Source organism: Apus apus, chromosome 2 (genome assembly GCF_020740795.1).
Source record: "Apus apus isolate bApuApu2 chromosome 2, bApuApu2.pri.cur, whole genome shotgun sequence".
In the NCBI taxonomy this organism is placed as follows: Eukaryota; Metazoa; Chordata; class Aves; order Apodiformes; family Apodidae; genus Apus; species Apus apus.
The window spans coordinates 49,813,493-49,831,232 of record NC_067283.1 but is presented as its reverse complement, the minus strand read 5'-3'; the positions used below and the strand labels follow the sequence as shown (position 1 = coordinate 49,831,232).

Here is a 17,740-nt window from a genome sequence, read left to right as displayed (position 1 = left end):
TATCCTCCTTAAACATTGCATTTAAAGGCTTTAAGTGTCAGAGAACACCCTTCCTTTAGCAAAAGTTTAGTTTTCTTCTTTCTACTTTGAACAATTCCTGCAGGGAAAAGGAGTTTGAGACCTCCAGAGCTGGCAAGCAGATGACACCACCCTACCCCTGGATTTCCCATGTTGCCAGATACTTTTTCCCAGTGCCACTTGGCCACCCAGTAACCTGCTTCACTAGTCACTTCTGGGGACAGGCTGTGAGCTGACCATCCTAGGAGGGCTCTAGACAATGGTACAACAAGCACAAGATCAACAAATGGCTGCTGGGCAGTGAGAAAACCACTGCTCCTTTGCTGCCCGCTTTGCAACACTACAGAGTGTTACAGGGAGGACACGGTGTGATGATCGGTGACGGCTGCTCCTGAGGGCCTTTCGCAGGTGTCCTCCCCCCTTCTCTCACTACTGAAGCCTGCCTGGCCCTGTGAGGTCCTCCCCAGATTCGCACCCCCAGAGCAGCAAAGCTCAGTTTTACCTGTACTGAGAGGTTTTTAAGTCAGCCCTGGCAGGCAGCCAGCTGCTGGATGGGCAGCGAGCTGTGGATCCTAAGGAATAAGCCACCCACGGCATCTTGGAGCCCTCCAACCCATTGGGGCTGACAGAGATGCAGGAATCCTGGATTTGCAGCCACTTGCCACGTTAGGTGCTGAGCAGCCCAGGCAGGCTACCTGTCAGCCAGGAGAAACCAGGAGAAAATGATCAGTCACTTCTTGAATAATTCAAACACACTGAGCTTGGGCTTGGACCAAAGATAAAAATCCAGTATCTACCTAGGTTCCACAAGATTTTTCTGTTGCTTATACTGGCTTTCAATAATTTCACCATTGCTCTTTCAATCATTTACTCACTGCACCCTATTTTTAGCTTTCTCATGTTAATGGATTGCCTAACACTGATGTCAAGCCAGTGGACTCTTATTTTTTTTTTTAACCTTTAAAAATATAAACCAAACCTGTACCTTTTCACATCTTTTAGCACTTCCCAAAAATACCAAGATGTGTCAAAAGTTGACTCAGAGCTCAGTAAGCTCCTTGTAACTGTCATTTTTAGTGTTGACAAAACAAAAAAGGGTTAGGGACTAATTGAGTGATGAACTCCTTTTTCTTCCCTGTCTCCCCCGGTAGCATGGATTAGGTGATGTGGCACCCATCACATCCCTCTGAGTTCTGCTCCCTTGGTTGCATCCAGCTGGGCAAGTTACCTTGGTGCTGCAGATTAAAAAAAATATCAAGTAGCTACTGACAATAGAAAGTGCTGGACAAGAGGGGTATCTGTTATTTTCTTTCTGGGAATATCTCCTGCCTTCTCTTTGAAAAATGGAAAATGTAGTGTTGCCTGCAATGTAGATGATGCCTCAGATGGATTTTGGTGCTTTTCAGCTTCAAAACTTATTTAATGAGCCTGGATCAATTCAAAACAAGCTGCTGTAGAAAGCAGAAGAGTCTGCTCTCCATTTAGATAACAGCTTGCGGAGCTATTACTGTAATAATACTGCCTCACAAAGAATACTCGTTTCAATAGGTAATTGTTTCCAGCTCTGTGTTGGTATCATCCCAGCAGGATTAGGCCCAGCATGACTTCTGCTGCATTGGCTGCTGTTATCACAGTGCACAGAGCACTTTCCAGTAGATGTGGAAGCATTTAATCACCCTAAGCGAGCACTTTCTCCACTCCAACAGTCAGCAGAGAGCCAATACCCTAATGCAGCCAGTACCCATTCCTGTAATGATAATTAGCTAACTCTGATGCTCAGGTGAACTGAAGAGAAATGTGTGATCCGCAGCAGAATATCTAGTGCAAATGTTACAGCAGCAGTGCCCCAGTGCAATCTGAGAGCCTGGTGCAGCCTGCAATCCCTTATGCACGTCACATTCTCCTTCCCCAGGAAGCTGAACAAATTCAACCTTTCGTTTTAGGTGAACCCAAATGATTTCCATTAACTTGCCACCAAATATACATGTATCGGCTGCTAGTACAAACTGTTTAATTTTTATGAGAGGCCCAACCAAAAGCCTTGTTGTTGAAAATATATGTGCACCATATTCTGTCCAGCTAAAATATAGTTGGATATTGTCAGCATCGGGCAGCGTGAGGGTGAGTAGCTGGCATCTGCAAGCACACGTTGCTCTTTCTTTTGGTTTTCCTCCCCCCTTCCTTTCAATTACACCCACCCATTATATTTCGGATTCATTGACATTGCAGTCACTCCTGTGTGGGCACAGTCAAGCTAGTTTCAAATGAGCTAATTTGGCTACAGATAGCATTGCAGACAGCACAGCATGGGGCTCAGTGCAGTAGAATACTTCAGTGGCTTTACCAAGATGGACTGTGGTGAGCTGCTGCAGTTCTCAGGGCACAAACGAATTGCATTGTAGGCAGCTCAGGCACACCAGTGATACAGAACCACAGTTTTGGTGCAAAACGTTGGTACCCTGGCTCAGGGAAAGGCCAGGCATGTGGTAGATGAGAGGCCATGGGGCTGAGGCAGACCTTGTATGCAGATTTAATGCAACCAAGAGGGAAGCGGCAGTTTGTTGAACGCTCTCAGGATGGCTGGAGACGTTAAAAAAAGGCAAAAAGAAAAAAATAAAAAAATAGAGATAAGCCCAGACTTTACCCAGATGAATGGAAGCATAGTGCCTGCCACAGCAAAATGAAGAAAAAAAAAAAAAAAAAGCAAAAAAAAAAGCCAGTGGAGATGACTGATGAGGCTTTCATCAGGTTTGAAAACACACTTCTGCCCCGCCAGCTGCAGAGAGGCGAGCTCCCGAACTTCAGGGATGGGCACGCTGCAGAGAGCGTCTGAGCACCTGAGACCCCGGCGTCCCAGCCACCTGGAGGAAGAGGAAAGCCCGCCCTTAACAGCAAGGTGACAGCGGCAGGGCCATTCTGGGGCCCCCCGGGCCCTGCGAGCCCCACCCCACCTCTAGGGGGTGAGTGCCCGGGCGGAGAAGGCGGAGGTCGCCCCTCCTCGCCCTCCTCCGCCTACATGCGGGCGCTCGGGGGGGTCGCAGCCAGGGCCGGGACCCCAGGGGGAATTGACCCGGGACAGCCCGCCCCGCAGCCCCGCCGGTCCCCGCCGCCGCCGGGCGGGGGCGGGCGCGGGTGACGCCCCGGGAGGAGGTGGCGGCAGCGGCTGCCGGCCCCGCCTCGCCCGGCCGAGGGGGCGGGAGCTCCCGCAGAGCTACTACTACCGCCGGCGGGCGCGGGGCAGCGGCAGCAGCCGCCGGGAGAGGCGGGGGCTGAGCCCAGCGGCGCGGCGGGCCGGGAGGGCAGCGGCTGCGGCGGCACCAAGGGAGCGCCGGTGCCCCCGGAGGAGGAGGGCGGGGAGGAGGAGGAGGAGGAGGAAAGAAGTGACCGGGATCCGCCTGATCGAGCGTGTCCTGTGGGGTCTGTCCGCAGGGTGTCCTGCCCCCGCCGCGCTCCGTCGTCCCCCAGCCCCCCGGCGCGGGGGTCCATGAGCGGCGGGCGGGCAGCCCCGGCAGCGCCGCTCGCTCCCCCGCTCCCCCGGCTCCGGCAGCGGCCCGGCGCGGCTGCGGTGAGATGGGGGGCAGCCTGGGCTGCCACCGCTCCATCCCCCGCGACCCGGCGGATCTGTGCCACAGCCGCAAGTTCAGCGCGGCGTGCAACTTCAGCAACATCCTGGTCAACCAGGAGAGGCTCAATATCAACACGGCCACGGAGGAGGAGCTGATGACCCTCCCCGGGGTCACCCGGGTGGTGGCCCAGAACATCGTGGAGTACCGGGAGTACATCGGTGGCTTCAAGAAAGTGGAGGACCTGGCGCTGGTGAGCGGGGTGGGGGCAGCCAAGCTGGAGCAGGTGAAGTTTGAGATCTGCGTGAGCAGCAAGGGCAGCTCGGCACAGCACTCGCCCAGCTCCCTGCGCAAGGACCCGGCCTCTGAGCATCACCTCTCTGCCACCAAGATCAACATCAACACTGCCACCCCGGCCCAGCTCATGAGCATCCGCGGCATCACTGAGAAGATTGCCCACAGCATCGTGGACTACCGTAAAGAGCACGGGCCCTTCAAAAGTATCGAGGACCTGGTGAGGATGGACTGCATCAACTCCTCCTTTCTAGACAAAATCAGGCATCAGATTTTCGCAGAGAGGTCCCGGCCCCCTTCCACAAACACCAACGGTGGCCTCAACTTCACAGCCAAGCCTCACCCCAGCCCCACTTCTCTGAGCCTCCAGAGCGAGGACTTGGACTTTCCTCCTGGGGGTCCGACCCAGATCATATCCACTCGCCCCTCTGTGGAGATGTTTGGGGGTGTGAGAGATGGCAGACCCGTCTTGAGGGTGGCTACCTGGAACCTGCAAAGCTGCTCCATCGAGAAGGCCAACAACCCAGGTGTGCGGGAGGTCGTGTGCATGACACTGCTGGAGAACAGGTAAGAGGCAGCACCTGACCTGTAGGCCCAGCTCTCTGCAGGATTGTGTGTTAGTGCCTTTGAGGTTTGGACACTTTGGAGTCCCATTGTGATCCTAGTGGGACTCACTCCTTCCTAGGATTGAGAAGTGTTTTCCTCTTCTTGCATGGAACCCCGATTGATTCTTAATGCTAGCACTGTAGTGATTGTCTCTTGATAAAGCTGCTATAGACCGTGAAAGGTGGTACCACCTCCTGGGGAGGTATGTGTGTGTACACGTAGATGTGTGAGGAAGACTGACCTGTTACGGTTGGTCTGTTAATGGTTGTTCAAGGATTGTTTCTTCCTCAAGAGCCTTTTGAACAAGTCACAAAGGACTGTCTTTCTTGCCAGAAGCTGGGTGTAGGGGGGGGAAGCAATACCAGGGGAAGGGCTGCTCTGTGTGTACTGTGACTGTAAGGGTGTTTCCCAGAGCATCTTGCTGCCACTTTGGGAGGCAGGATGCAGTGCTACATCCGCCTCTCTCAGAGCTGCCAAGCTGAGACCTGCTAGTGCCTCTTCTCCAGAAAGACTTACTTGAGTGGTGTACCCATTTAATGTCAGCATTAGGGCTGTAGTCCACTCTCCCTCAGATCTGCTCGTCAAATCAAAAAGGCTTGAGAGCACAGTTAGGATGGTTTGGGCTGTGTAACAAGCATGGAATGCCACAGCTCATCCTACAGGGGTGACACAGTGTGTTAACAAGGGGTCATGGGGTGTCTGCTGAGCTGGAGGGACTGCTCATCCTTGGGGGTACAAGACATGGGGCAGCTGCCTAGGAATGCTGTGCTGTCCCTGTGCCAGGCAGACCTCTGATTTTGGGCTGGTGGGCGTGGAGCAAGGTCTGTTTGTGGTGTGGTCAAGTGGAATCTGCTTCTGGTTTTGATGGTTGAGAAATGTGGTTTGGTTTTGTTTGGGTTTTGTTTTGTTTTGAGTAAGGCAAATCAGCCAACAGTGCTGGGGATGTCTCTTACTAAACTTTCTGCTTGACACAGAAATGTAAGAATGCAATATGGATTTTGAAATAACTCTTACCCTTTCCTCTCCACATGTGAAATCTGTCCCAGCTGGTCTGACATTTAGTTTACAGCACTGGGAAACGTAATTTTTCTCTCTGGCTTGTATTCAAACTTCCAGCTGGAAATGTGTAGGGGCAGGGGACTCTTGGACTTCTGCAAAAGGGATATTGTCGGGAGGGGAAGTGCTGATCAACCATTATCTCTGGCAGTGCTGAGAGCTCTGTGTCCTTTTCCAACAATATGCTGAATAATGGCTCTTGTCAGTGTGGTTGCAGAGGTCGTGCTTGTGAGAAGGACAGTGACAGCGATGTGGCATCCTGTGCTGTGGTACAGTATTTGCGGTCAGGGATACCTCTGCTATGCCCTGCTTGGGAGCCTGATGCTCCTGCATAGGAAACATCTATCATCTCACAGCCATGGCTGTTTGATAGCCAAAACCGAGATGATAGCCCAGCAGGGGTCAGATGTCACGCTGATGGCTTCATCCTAATGTCTTTCAGCATTCCTGGATTGCTCTGCTAGTTCAGGTCTCTTGTGCTTCCCCCCTTTGCCACCACTCTCATTCTTTTGTGAGCAGCTGGTTGGTTGGAGTGGACCTTAGGATGAGTTCTGGGTGGGGTTGGACATCGAGGTGAAGGGCAGGGGCAGACAGACTTGCTGAGGAAAGAAACATCTCTGATTATCGCTAGTCTCAGGATTATTCTAATAATCCAGTTTTGGAAGAAAAGTGACTCTGGTGATTTTTTAAAAAACTTATTTACATACGTATTATGGGGTTTTTTAAAGGATCTAATCTAATAAAAAAAGTTAACTTTCTGTCACTGCTGCATCTTCAGCATTTCTTGGGGAAAACAAAACAAAACAACAACAAACCCAAAACAGTCCACCTATGAAAAAAGCTAGGCTGAGAAAGTGACTTATGAACTGAGCCTGCATTAGCCCAAGCTGGCCACTGCCAGTGCAGAACATGACCCTAGCAGTTTGTTTTATTTTTGTTCTTGAACTGCATGATACTTTGTTTCCATCAGCTTAGCAAAGAGCCACTCAGTTGTTCTGAGAGGTTTGAAAGGGCCTTTCTGATACTCTGAAGTTTCAAAGGAGCCTGATAAAAGTACTTGGTTTGTTCTGTTTTACCACACGTATATGTGCCATCAATCACACGGGGTGTACGGTGCAATTGTTTTCTGTACTTGATCCTAGTTGTGATAACATGAGAAGCTGGAAAGAAATGAGAGTAATGTGCATCCACAGATGAGCTTGCAAAACTTTCCTGGGAAAATTAATGTGCGAACACGGAAAAAAACCACAACACAATGCAAGAAAAAAGTACACGTTGGGAAAAGTCATACTCAGCACCTCAAGGAGGAATTTCCTCTTGCTTGTGCTAGCATTGCTGAGGTCAGTGGAGCTTTGCATCTGTAAATTGTCTCAGCTGAAGCCAGAAACTGCCTTCTTTCTGTGTGTGAACTCCATGGTCTCTCTCCCAGCTCTGGTCGTGTACCCTGGGAATTCATAAAATGCCTTGTAAACTAATCCTTGCACAGGTAAGTCAACTTCAGTTGCTAGTCAGCTGAATAAATCAGTCTCTTACTTCTGCAAGCAAGAACACACCACTGCACAGGGCTCACCAGCACTTCAGCCTCATCATGGGATCCGTGGTGTGTGCTTTCCAGGCGCTCTGCATGCTCAGTGGATGTCCCACACAAGTTGCTGAAGCCTTCAGCTATGACCCAAGCTGTTGCCTAGTGGGTCTGAAAGCTAATTTGTCAATAGGCAGATGCTCTCTCGAGCTATGCCAATGGCCACCTGCTTGCTGATGCACTTCGTGTGCAGCTGCCCTCACATACATAAGCATGTTCCTGCACGCTGGGCCCTTGTGGTCTGGGGTGGCCTCAGGTAGTCCAGGGTGGCTGCAGGTAGTCTGAGGTGGCCTCAGGAGCCGGAGTACTGCCTTGTTGCAGTACATGTTACAACTCCTACAGGAGGACCTGCCTTCCCTAACTTCTAAGTTCAGGAATACAGCATAGCAAGTCAAGAGGACTGTATTAAAACTGTGTTAGGAGCAGCAAAGAATCTTAATTTGAGATCTTGGAGTCTTTCATGCCAGTTGAAAGTCTGGTTTAGGGGTTGTTTTGGGGTTGGTTTGTTGTCTGTTTTTTTTTATCATGATCAGTTCACAGCAATTATCTTTGAGATCCCTTGGGTTTGTTCTTTCAGGCATTAACGATGGGTAAAACTACTGCTCATTTCCAGATAAGGCTAGAAGATGAAGGTCCTCCTATCTTCCAGCTCTGTGTAGCCTTTGCACTGAGGGAACTGTTGCGCAGGAAGGAAAGAGGGCTGTGCCTTCATTCAAAACAAACAGAAAAGCAATAAAATGTTGTCATGTCGAGTAATCTGCTGAAGGGGGGAGGGAAAATATAAACCAAAACCTTCACACTTGTGCCCAGAAGTGCTAAATTTCTGAAGAGCAGCAAAGGGAATGTATACCAAATCAGTAAGCATGACTACTACTGCTAAGCTATTTTGAAATTCATCACTGCAGTACAAAAATAATGAAATACAGCAAGGTCCTCACCCTCCTTCTCATATTACAAGGATCTATGTTTATCACAGTGTCTGGAGTGGAGGAACGAAGTGTTTTCATTCAGAGGACTAGAGGGTAATTTTAGAAGAGATTAACATGATGAACGTGGAGGCGTGCGTGACCCGTAATTGGATTAAAGTATCAAATGTGGGGTGAATTTGCCCAAACGTGCTATGTTTCTTGCAGGCATGGTTCAGCAAATCTGGGATTTGTTGACAGGGGGTCAGAGCTAGCCTATCTCTGGGGAGCTACTATAGAAGAGCCCAGGTTGGAAGGGACCTCAGAAGATCATCTGTGGGAAAGGGAGCCTAGATTAAATTTGCTTGCATCCTGTCCAGTCACATCTTGGAAACCTTCAGTGCTGGGGACTCTGCTGCATCCATGGGGAGGTTGTTCCAGTGATTGTTCCATTGCAGAAAATTTCTTTCTTACACGTCTGTAGAGTAACAAATACAATTATCAATACAATTGATACTATAGGAAGGCTGGGGATGAACTGTTCACAGGGGCATGTAATGACAGGACCAGTGGTAATGGTTTTAAGCTAGAAAAGGGTGGATTTAGGTTGGATGTTAGGAAGAAGTTCTTTAATGCGAGGGTGGTGGATCACTGGAGCAGGTTGCTTAGAGAAGTGATGGAGGCCCCATACCTGTAGGCATTCAAGGTCAGGCTTGACAGGGCTCTGAGCAATCTGATCTGGTTGGAGATGTCCCTGCTTATTGCAAGGGGGTTGCAGTAGATGATCTTTAGAGGTCTCTTCCAACCCAAGACATTCTATGGTTCTATGATTCTAGGTAGGTGTCCCAGGGGAGCAGTCACCCTAAGCACATCCTCTCATCACCCCAAAAAAAATACAAGCTCTTGAACTACCCTTTGGAGGAGCTTCTTTCTATTAAGAAATGAGAAAAAAGCCATCTCATTTAGGGCAAGGGCTTTGTTTTCCTCTCCAATCTCTTAATCTGGATTGAGAGATGGGGTCATTACCAGGAGCAATTAGTTATTACTGGGGCTTGATGCTTTGTTTGGGGAGGGGTGCAGTGTGCTACCTTGCCTGCAGACTTGTATCCATGTTTCCCAGCAGGACAACGGAAGAGGATGGCACAGACATGGTAGTAGTGTATTGTAGTAGTAGTAATGGTTGTACTTCCATGCTTCAGAGGCTCAGTACCAGCCTGTGTTTGTTATTTCTACTCTGAAGTCTTAGCTCTTGATGGCACGGCAAAGCCCTGAGCTGCATCTGGGTTATGTCTCTTTCTTTATTCAGTGGCTTGGTTTTTCTCCCTTGGATTAATATTAGGCTGGAGCTTTGCCAAGAATAATTCCCTTGCAAGAAAAGATCAGGAAAGAGGGCCTGGCTGGAGTAACCTGACTGTGCTAATAAGTCTTAAATGGCAAAAGAACAAATACACCCTCTCCCCCTTATGTAATAGAGAGGAAATCCTGCCTCCTGTGACTTCAGGAAAAACTTGAGAAAAAGGGGATTGTTAGATGGTATCTTCTGTGTGCACTTCACAAAGGGATTTTTATGAGCAATAGAAATACAGATGCATGTAAAGCCACCATAAATTTGCACTTTCTGATACCTCTGAGGACAAAAAAATGGGCTTTTTTGGGGGTTGGCGTTTTTGTCGGATTTGGTATATTTTGTTTTGGCCTCCACCTATGTGAGATCAACAGTATTTTACTTGCTGAAAACTAGTGGGAGACTGAAACTGCCTTCTGCCAAATCCCCTGAAGGCTGCGGAGCTCAGTGCTAAAAAACATGACCATCTCCCTGGGCGTTAGGGCTCCTCTGCAGCACTGCTCCCATCTTGGGTAGGGATCCCAGCCCCTTTCAGGACTGCAGCCAGGGGACACAAGTGATGTCAATTAATTAAAATAAACTCATTAAATTCCATTTCCAAACCTCTGCTTCGTATGGATGCAGTACTGAATCCTTCTATATGGGCATTGCCTGTGCCTCCTGTAGGAGGTGGGTCACTCGCTCAAGGTACATTGCAACTCTGGAGTCTTTGCAGGAGAGATCAAAAGCAAGATCATGAAGGGTGTCCACCACCCCTCTGTATAGACTTGGAGAAGGCATTCAGAGCCATGCACTCTGCAGGAGATCTCGGATGTGGATGCGCTGAACTGTCTGATCCTGCTTGTCTCTGGCAATAGCTGTGGATCTGTTGGATTTGCCACAGCCCTCACAACTTTTCTTCCTCTGACATGACACAGGAATGTAGAACAGGCCCTTGAAATAGCCCCTGAGTAACCTTCCCAGGGATTTTCCCTTTTAAAGGGAGATCTGGGCATCTTGTTGACTTTGAGCAGCTGCCTCAGTGTATTTCTTGAACATCTGGGACACTGTATCTAACCAGCCATTTTTGTCTGCTTTAAATTTGAGAATGTGGCTGGAAAAATGGTATAGTTAAAGGCCAGTTTGTCCATATAATATAAAGGTTATTTTGATCCTTTAAAAATATATAATCATACACTGGCATTGTTACTTGTGCCATAAAGCCCAACTGGAATGGAATATATCAGTAGGGAGAGCTTTTGTTCATGTATTATTTTTTTTCTCCCAACTTGTGTCTTCAGCACATCTGGCAGCACTTAATGGCCGTGTGGTTTCAATCCAGGCCTGCTGGGCTATTCTGCACACTTACTTCATGTCACTGGTTCATGTTTCAGATCACAGGTATTTTGGTTAACCAGAGCTGCCAGCTTACTCCTGCAGGTCCTGCAGGGTTTGCTCTATTCCATGTGGAAAAGATTAAATTCGAATACTTGAATATTGTGTTTGGTTTCAGGCCCCCCAGTACAAGAAAGGCATTGAAGTGCTGGAGCATGTCCAAAGAAAGGCAGCAAAGCAGGTGAAGGGTCTAGAGTGCAAATCTTATGAGGAGCAGCTGAGGGAGCTGAGGTTGTTTAGCTTGGAGAAAAGGAGGCTGAGAGAAGACCTTATTGCTCTCTACAGCTATCTGAAAGGGAGTTGCAATGAGGTGGGTGTTGATCTTTTCTCCCACCTAACAAGTGAAGGGATGACAGGACATGTCCTCAAGTTGCACGAGGGGCAGTTTAGATTGGATATTAGGAAAGTTCTCTTAACTGAAATGGTTGTCAGGCACTGGGACAGGCTGCCCAGAGAAGTGGTAGAGTCACCATCCCTGGAAGATGTGTAGATGTGGTGCTGAGGGACATGGTTCAGTGGTGAACTTGGCAGTGTACTAGATTAACAGTTGGACTTGAGAGAATCATAGAACCATTCAAGTGTGAAAAGACCCTTGGGATCACCGAGTCCAGCCATCATCCCTGCTCTACAAAGTTCTCCCTTAATCCATATCCACCAACACCACATTCAAACGACCCTTAAACACATCCAGGGATGGTGACTCTACCACCTCCCTGGGCAGACTATTCCATTGTCTGACCATTCTTTCTGTGAAAAAAAAAAAAATTCCTAATGTCCTACCCTGTTGCAGCTTGATTATCTCAAGCAAAATGATTCTATGATTTATGGTAATAAATTGGGGAATTAATAAGTGATGCTTTACTGCTTGCACCGGAGTCATGAGCAGAGGTCACAAGGCTATGTAACCTCACCCTGCTAGACATTTCAGAAAGCTTGTGCTGCACTACTCTAGAAGACAGACTAGGTATGCATACGTATAGGGCTCCATCCCATAAACAGAAATCATTATTGCGCTGTGATTCTGCTGTGGTTTGGGAGCTCACAGTACAGCTGCAGGAAGGGTGCTTTTCAAGTTTGGCTTTAAAAAGAGCAATAGGTCTGATTCTAATGGCAAAATATGCTGTTGCTGCTGCTGTTCTTACCATGGAAAAAAGACCAAGGGACTACAAACATTGGAATTAAATACTCCAAGTTTGTGAAAAAATGCAGGTGGAAACTTGGTCATTTCTCTTAATGAGTGGAAAACACTGTTTCTGCAACAAAGTGTTGGTCTGACTTCCTGGGAACACGGGTCTCCACCATTGTTAAACAGGCATTTAAGCTAAAATCTGGTTTTACAGATTTTGCTGCACCCTTCTTCCTGGAGCTTCAGCTTGTTTCCTACAGCTGCACTGTTAGGAGGAACCTGCTTCTTCAGTCTCTAATTAGCATTTCTTTGGGAGTCCTGCCCAAATAATGTTTTCAAGGCTTGGCCAGATGAACATAGAAAAGTGGATAGGACACAGATTACAGTGTGCATGTAACTTATTTTTAAGTTGTATTGTTCTTCGTTGTGATCCAGGTGCAAGCTGACAGAGGCACAGTGTCCTTGCTGAAATAATTACAATATGCTGCAGTAATTTCTCAACACTATTATATGGTGATGGAGACAAGAACCGTGGCACGTTATTAATAATGGTGCTTGAAAATAGGAACTTGGTAGCTTCTTCATTTCCAGATTTTTTAATTTATTATTTTACACGAGGGACTTTGCTTTGTTTGAAGTACAGCTGGCCATCTGCACTCAGAGAATCAAAGTGCATGGTATCTTTGCTCTCCTGTACTGGAGAGGTGCATGTGCTTTCCACCAGATTTGGGTCTGGACCTGGGTGGTTCACAGCAGGTTCTGAAATGCCCTATGAGGTGCCAAAAGAAGGGTGAGCATTGTGTCAGCCACAGACAAACAGCGAAGGGCATATGTAGCTGTGGTTAAAAGGATGTTTTCTGTTAAGAAACCGCTTCATCCTCACCCTGGGCATATGCAGCAACATCTGTGTCCCAGTCAAGCCGTGAGGCATTTACAAATGGCAAGTGTTTTAAATTGCTCAGTCACTGTCAGGGAGGATCAGCACCGCTGACCTGCTTTCCATCCCTGCCCCTGGGGGGTTTGTGTGGGCAGGAGCCTGGCCTCGGCACCCAGCTGTTATTTTCAGTGCCTATGGTAAAATTATTAGAGGCCAGTGAGTGAGTACAAGAAATACCTTTACCCTGTGTGTGCCCCACACGTGTGCATGTTCCAGAAGTTGAACTGTGTACAGAAACGTAATTAGAAAGAAATTAATTCCTATGGAAAAATACATTTGGGATTATATTGTCATCTATGCAAAGAATGGCTAAGAATACTGGGGTTACTAAATGCACTGTGTTTGCAGTGGAAGGAACACAGCCAGCTGGTGCAGAGCAGGGTTGAAGTCCCTGTGTCTGACACTGCCTGGCACCTCCTGTCTGTAAGGGAACCGGGTGGCTGTGCAGGCTGTCTGTCTATCGGTCCTATCCCTGTGTCTGTTGCAGAATGGGAGGGAGAACACAGCAATACCCTCCTGCACTTCGGGGGGAACATCCCACAGGGGCAAAGCCGGAGCAGCTCATTCTGTAGGTTTATGGATACGGATGAGGAACCGGGAATTTTCCTTCTCCTTCTGCATGGCTATTTTTTGCCGAGTTTTTACAGGCGTTTCAGGTAACCTGCTGGAGCTCCTGTGCAAATTCAGTGACAGCAGCTGCCTGAGCCGTTCACAGCTGAACGGGTTTTTAATGGGTTACCGAACAGCCAATTGATCAAGAAGGCTTTTGCCCCGTGCCACCACTGCAGCCTTCCTGCCCGAAATCCCTCGTGCTCGTGACGTGCGGCCAGCCCTGCAAAGCCAGCGTACCCTTCGCTTTGCAAGGGGCAGGGGGGAGACCATAAACCTCTCCCGGCTGCGGCATGAAGAGGCTGTCGCTTTTCCGTGCAGACTTAACCTTCAGCTCCTTTATATTTAGAGTTCCCTTTCTCCATCTCTGCTTCCTTGTTGGTCTGTCTGTCCTTCTATCACAGGCTTGCAGGCACAGACTAAGGGCTTGCTCCAGCCTTGCTCAGGGTAACTGCCGGTCAGTGCCCTGCCTTCCTCCCTTCTCCCTTCCCTCCCTCCCTCGCCCAGGCTGGGCTGGTGTAAAGGTTAGCCAGCTTTCTGCCCAGCTGGAAGCAGCGTGTGCTGTTGGATATGCACTGGATGTTAACTTAGAAACCTTGTGTGTGGTTTCTTTATTTATTCTACTGGTTTATTTATTCTATGGAAGCAAATAAGACCGAGTGTGGCTCCAGCTCAGTGCCACTGAAGGGCAGGTTGTTGTGGCAGACCAACTCGTAATTTTGTATGGGAAAATTAACTATAAAATAGGCGAGTTTGTTGCTTTTATGAATGCAAGGTCAGTTCCATAGGTTGCTGTCGAACCTACTGCTCATAGCATATAAAACAACTACCTCACTGCTCTTTTTTCTCCTTCTAAGCAGACAAAAAATACGAGTAAGTGTGAACCCCTATCAGGGAGGATAGTCTTAGCTGGAAAGCACCCATATTAATTGTTTTAAAACAGCTAAGCGAACACAGGCAGATGTGGATCTTTCAGTGGAGGCAGTGCTGAGGTCCCACCTGCATGAGGACCACCTTAGGGAGGTCTTTGAGTTGTTCCCCTCTCGCAGTGTTTGGGAGAGGAAGTACACTGTGTCTGTGAGAGATGCCCACCACGTATAAAACATCAGAGCTGCCAATGAATCATGTGTTAAAACAAATTTTATTGGCAGGAAAATGCTGCAGTGATACCTGACTACCCTTTTCAACTTTTATCCTGACCAGCCCAAGTTTACCTATGATTTTTGGCAGCGATGGTGCAATTTTTGGCTATCTGTCTATCTGTATCTTCCTGCCAGTCCTTTGTATAGCTCCTTCCCTTATCTCTAGCTGTATTTACACATTTCTTTAATGATCAAGGAAGATGGTACTACCAGTGATGCCTGCTGTCCCCCGCACTGGCTGGTCTCCCAAAAATGTGGCATTGAGCAATGAGCAGTATGTGGCCTGGGTGAGGGTGAAGGGTTTAGCACTGCTGGCAGATAGCTCAGCCTTATCTCCAGCACATCTCCAAGGGATCTCTTGGTAAAGATTACCCTTTGGTTACCCAAAACCCCGCCATGGTTTCTTGTTTTAATTGCTTCAGAGTTCTGTGGTGCAAAGTAGCACCGCAGAAAAGGAAACCATGGCTTAAAGGACAATGTAAAGGTTCAGGGATTGGACAGTCCTCAGTCAGCAGCTGGAGGATTTAATAGGTATTTGGACAATTTCCACACAGAGCTGCTGGCAGTAAAAATTCTGGAAACATTGCCTGTAGATGAAGGTTGTGCTGCACAAGCAAAAGCCACCTCTAAGCATGCTGTGTTTCCTTTTTTTTCCCAACTCGACTGTGGTTCCACTTGACTGTGGTTTGACTTGCTTCTCCTTCTGTTCTTGACTTTGCTTGTGTGTGTATAGTACAGCAGCTTTTTCGGGGGGGGGTGGGGGTGGGGGAAGCTGTGTGTAAGAATGATGGTGGCACTCTATATTGCCTCACTGTGCATTCCAATTTGGCAAAAAAGAAAGGGAATGTAAGAAGATGGGCAGATTCCTGTATATTGATTGTCTATAGGCTGAAAGGAAATAGCTTCATAAAACCTACCTCTATCTTTGACCTGATCTTTGAAACATGCTCTTGTAACCTGGATGTGACTCTCTTCCTTGTCCTCTCTCCAGCCCTACTGAAACTAGAGCCTTTTCACTGCCTTCACTTGGCTTTTAAATTGTCTTGCTGCACCTCAAGCGCTTCCAGTTACTGCAACAGCATTTTGATCGAGCCTTTGCTTTTGCACCATAAGGGATGAATGGTATCATCTCCCACCTACAAGGCTGAGGACTTCACTTTCCTTGGATCAGCTGTGATTTTTTCCCTAAAATAATTCTAATGCTGTCTTCTTGTTCCAAGATGTGCCGCAGCATTTCTTTCTCCTCTGCTGAAGCTCTTTGCCAGGCAGTTTGAAAATCAGTACCTTTCAAGATATCTCAAGTTTCAGACAAAACCTGCTTGAAATATGCAGCCCTGCCTTTTATTTCAGAGGGTATTATAAATTCTTGCAAATAGAGAAGGCTCCTGTACCATTGCTTTAAAGGAAAATGTATTTATGTTTTTGATTCCTGTTCCTCAGAGGCACTTAAGGCTCCACAGAAAAATACCTTCTTAACTTACTGATGTGCTGAACGTGAAATTATTTTTAACTTGCAAGAGCAGTTCTTTAAGTTTGTATGTATGCTAGGAGCTTAGCAGCACAAACACTCAGCATTTTTTCCTGTCTTCAGTTGAGCCTACCTGATTATGCTGTACAGGTGCATGCTGCACCAACAGTTTGCAATTCCTCTTCCATATGCATCTTATCTTCCTCAAGATAGTGTCTGGAGATGCCATCTCTCTGAGGAGAGACTGCTGAATTTATATCAGAAGAATCTTTTTGTCTAGCAGCTCTTTAACACGGCGCACTGTTCAGAGTATCTCTTAAAAATAGAAAGTGCTGGAGAAATATCAGCTATGTTACGGTGGTGTCATTTGTCTTCAGTGTGGCTGAAGACTCCCATGCCCCAGTTTTTAAAGTATTTATTAAGTACTTGTTGCTACGTTTTGAGGGGTTGTTTGGAGTCGACAGCCAGATCAGTGCTAAGCGTGGATGCTCTCCTAATACACAAGTGTGTTTTTTCTCTAGGAACATAAGTATGATGGTCTGAAAACTTCAGTTCTTCTGAAGGAGACATTTTGCCAAGTGTCCATCTGGCATTCTGGCTTCTTACAGGATTTTTTTTTCCCCCCTGCTTGTGAGGTCTTCCCAGGGTCATTATAATCTAAAGATTTGATTGTCCATAAACTTTGCATGTGTATTTATCTGCTGCAGGTCAATTTCATGATGTTGAGGAACAAAGGTCATACAATAGCTTGAATCCAGCATCCAAAGAAAGCACAGAGATTGTTGCTTCCATTTTTATTATTCCCGATGCTTGGCTCAAGTTTCACCCCTCAGGTCTGCTCTTCAAAACTGGGATGTTCCTGAAAACATTGCTAAATCCAAAAGTTTGTTCCCATTGAGTTGATGGCTAAGCTCTGGGCAGTTTGCTTATTTCTCGTTTCCATCTTCCAGGATGCTTCATCAAATGCTTCTGTATGTTTCCCTGTCACCCTATTTTTACAACTTGTTTTCCATACTGTCATCTTGCCTTATGAGTGTGATGAATGGAAAGCCTGGTATTTCAGTAATGTATTATTGCCTATAGGTATTAAATCATTGGTTTGATTGTTTTTATAGATTGTTTCTATGGCATAACTTCAGGAGGCAGTCATGCTACCAAAACGTGTGTGAGTCACACCTCTTCAAATTATCTGTAGTGCTTTCCATGGAGCAATGATTACTTTATCTTTGGAATAATCTAGAAATGGGAATGACAACTGTGTTGTGAAAGGGTTACTGTTTTGTGTACTTTGTACGCCTGCAGGTGCAGAAGCACCATGGAGAAGAATCACTGAAGCCCTCTTTATGTTGTGTTAAGCCCAAAATTTCATCTAATAGAACAGACCCCAGGGCTCAGCATGCAGTGTTCTCACTCCTGCTCCCTGGGGGTGCCCATGTTGCTACCTTCACCATTACTTCACTGGCTTTGGGGGATTCTCACCTGTTCAAGACAGAGAAGATCTATGGCAGAGTGGGTGAAAGCATGGCATCACAGTGGCTGGCAGGGCATCCGCGTGAACCCGTGGGGAACGTCTCTGTGAGCATCCGTATGATCCTGTTTCATGCCCTGCACTCAGATTGTTAAGAGTTGCTTTATCTGCCTTGGAGCTTGTTACAAAACATGCAAATTATATGTAAAGCTTTATGAGGCATAATTTTGCACTGCCATGCAGAGCC

The 17,740-nt window shown here is 47.3% G+C and overlaps 1 protein-coding gene across 1 annotated transcript in view; it reads left to right on the top strand.

The window, feature by feature from the left end:
• The first annotated feature begins 3,376 nt into the window (after nucleotides 1–3,376).
• Nucleotides 3,377–17,740, top strand: part of EEPD1 (endonuclease/exonuclease/phosphatase family domain containing 1) — a 63,449-nt gene continuing 49,085 nt past the window's right edge. The window contains exon 1 of the mRNA XM_051612706.1: nucleotides 3,377–4,442. Coding sequence (XP_051468666.1) covers nucleotides 3,589–4,442 — 854 coding nt within the window. The 5' untranslated portion in view covers nucleotides 3,377–3,588. The remainder of the gene's footprint in view (nucleotides 4,443–17,740) is intronic.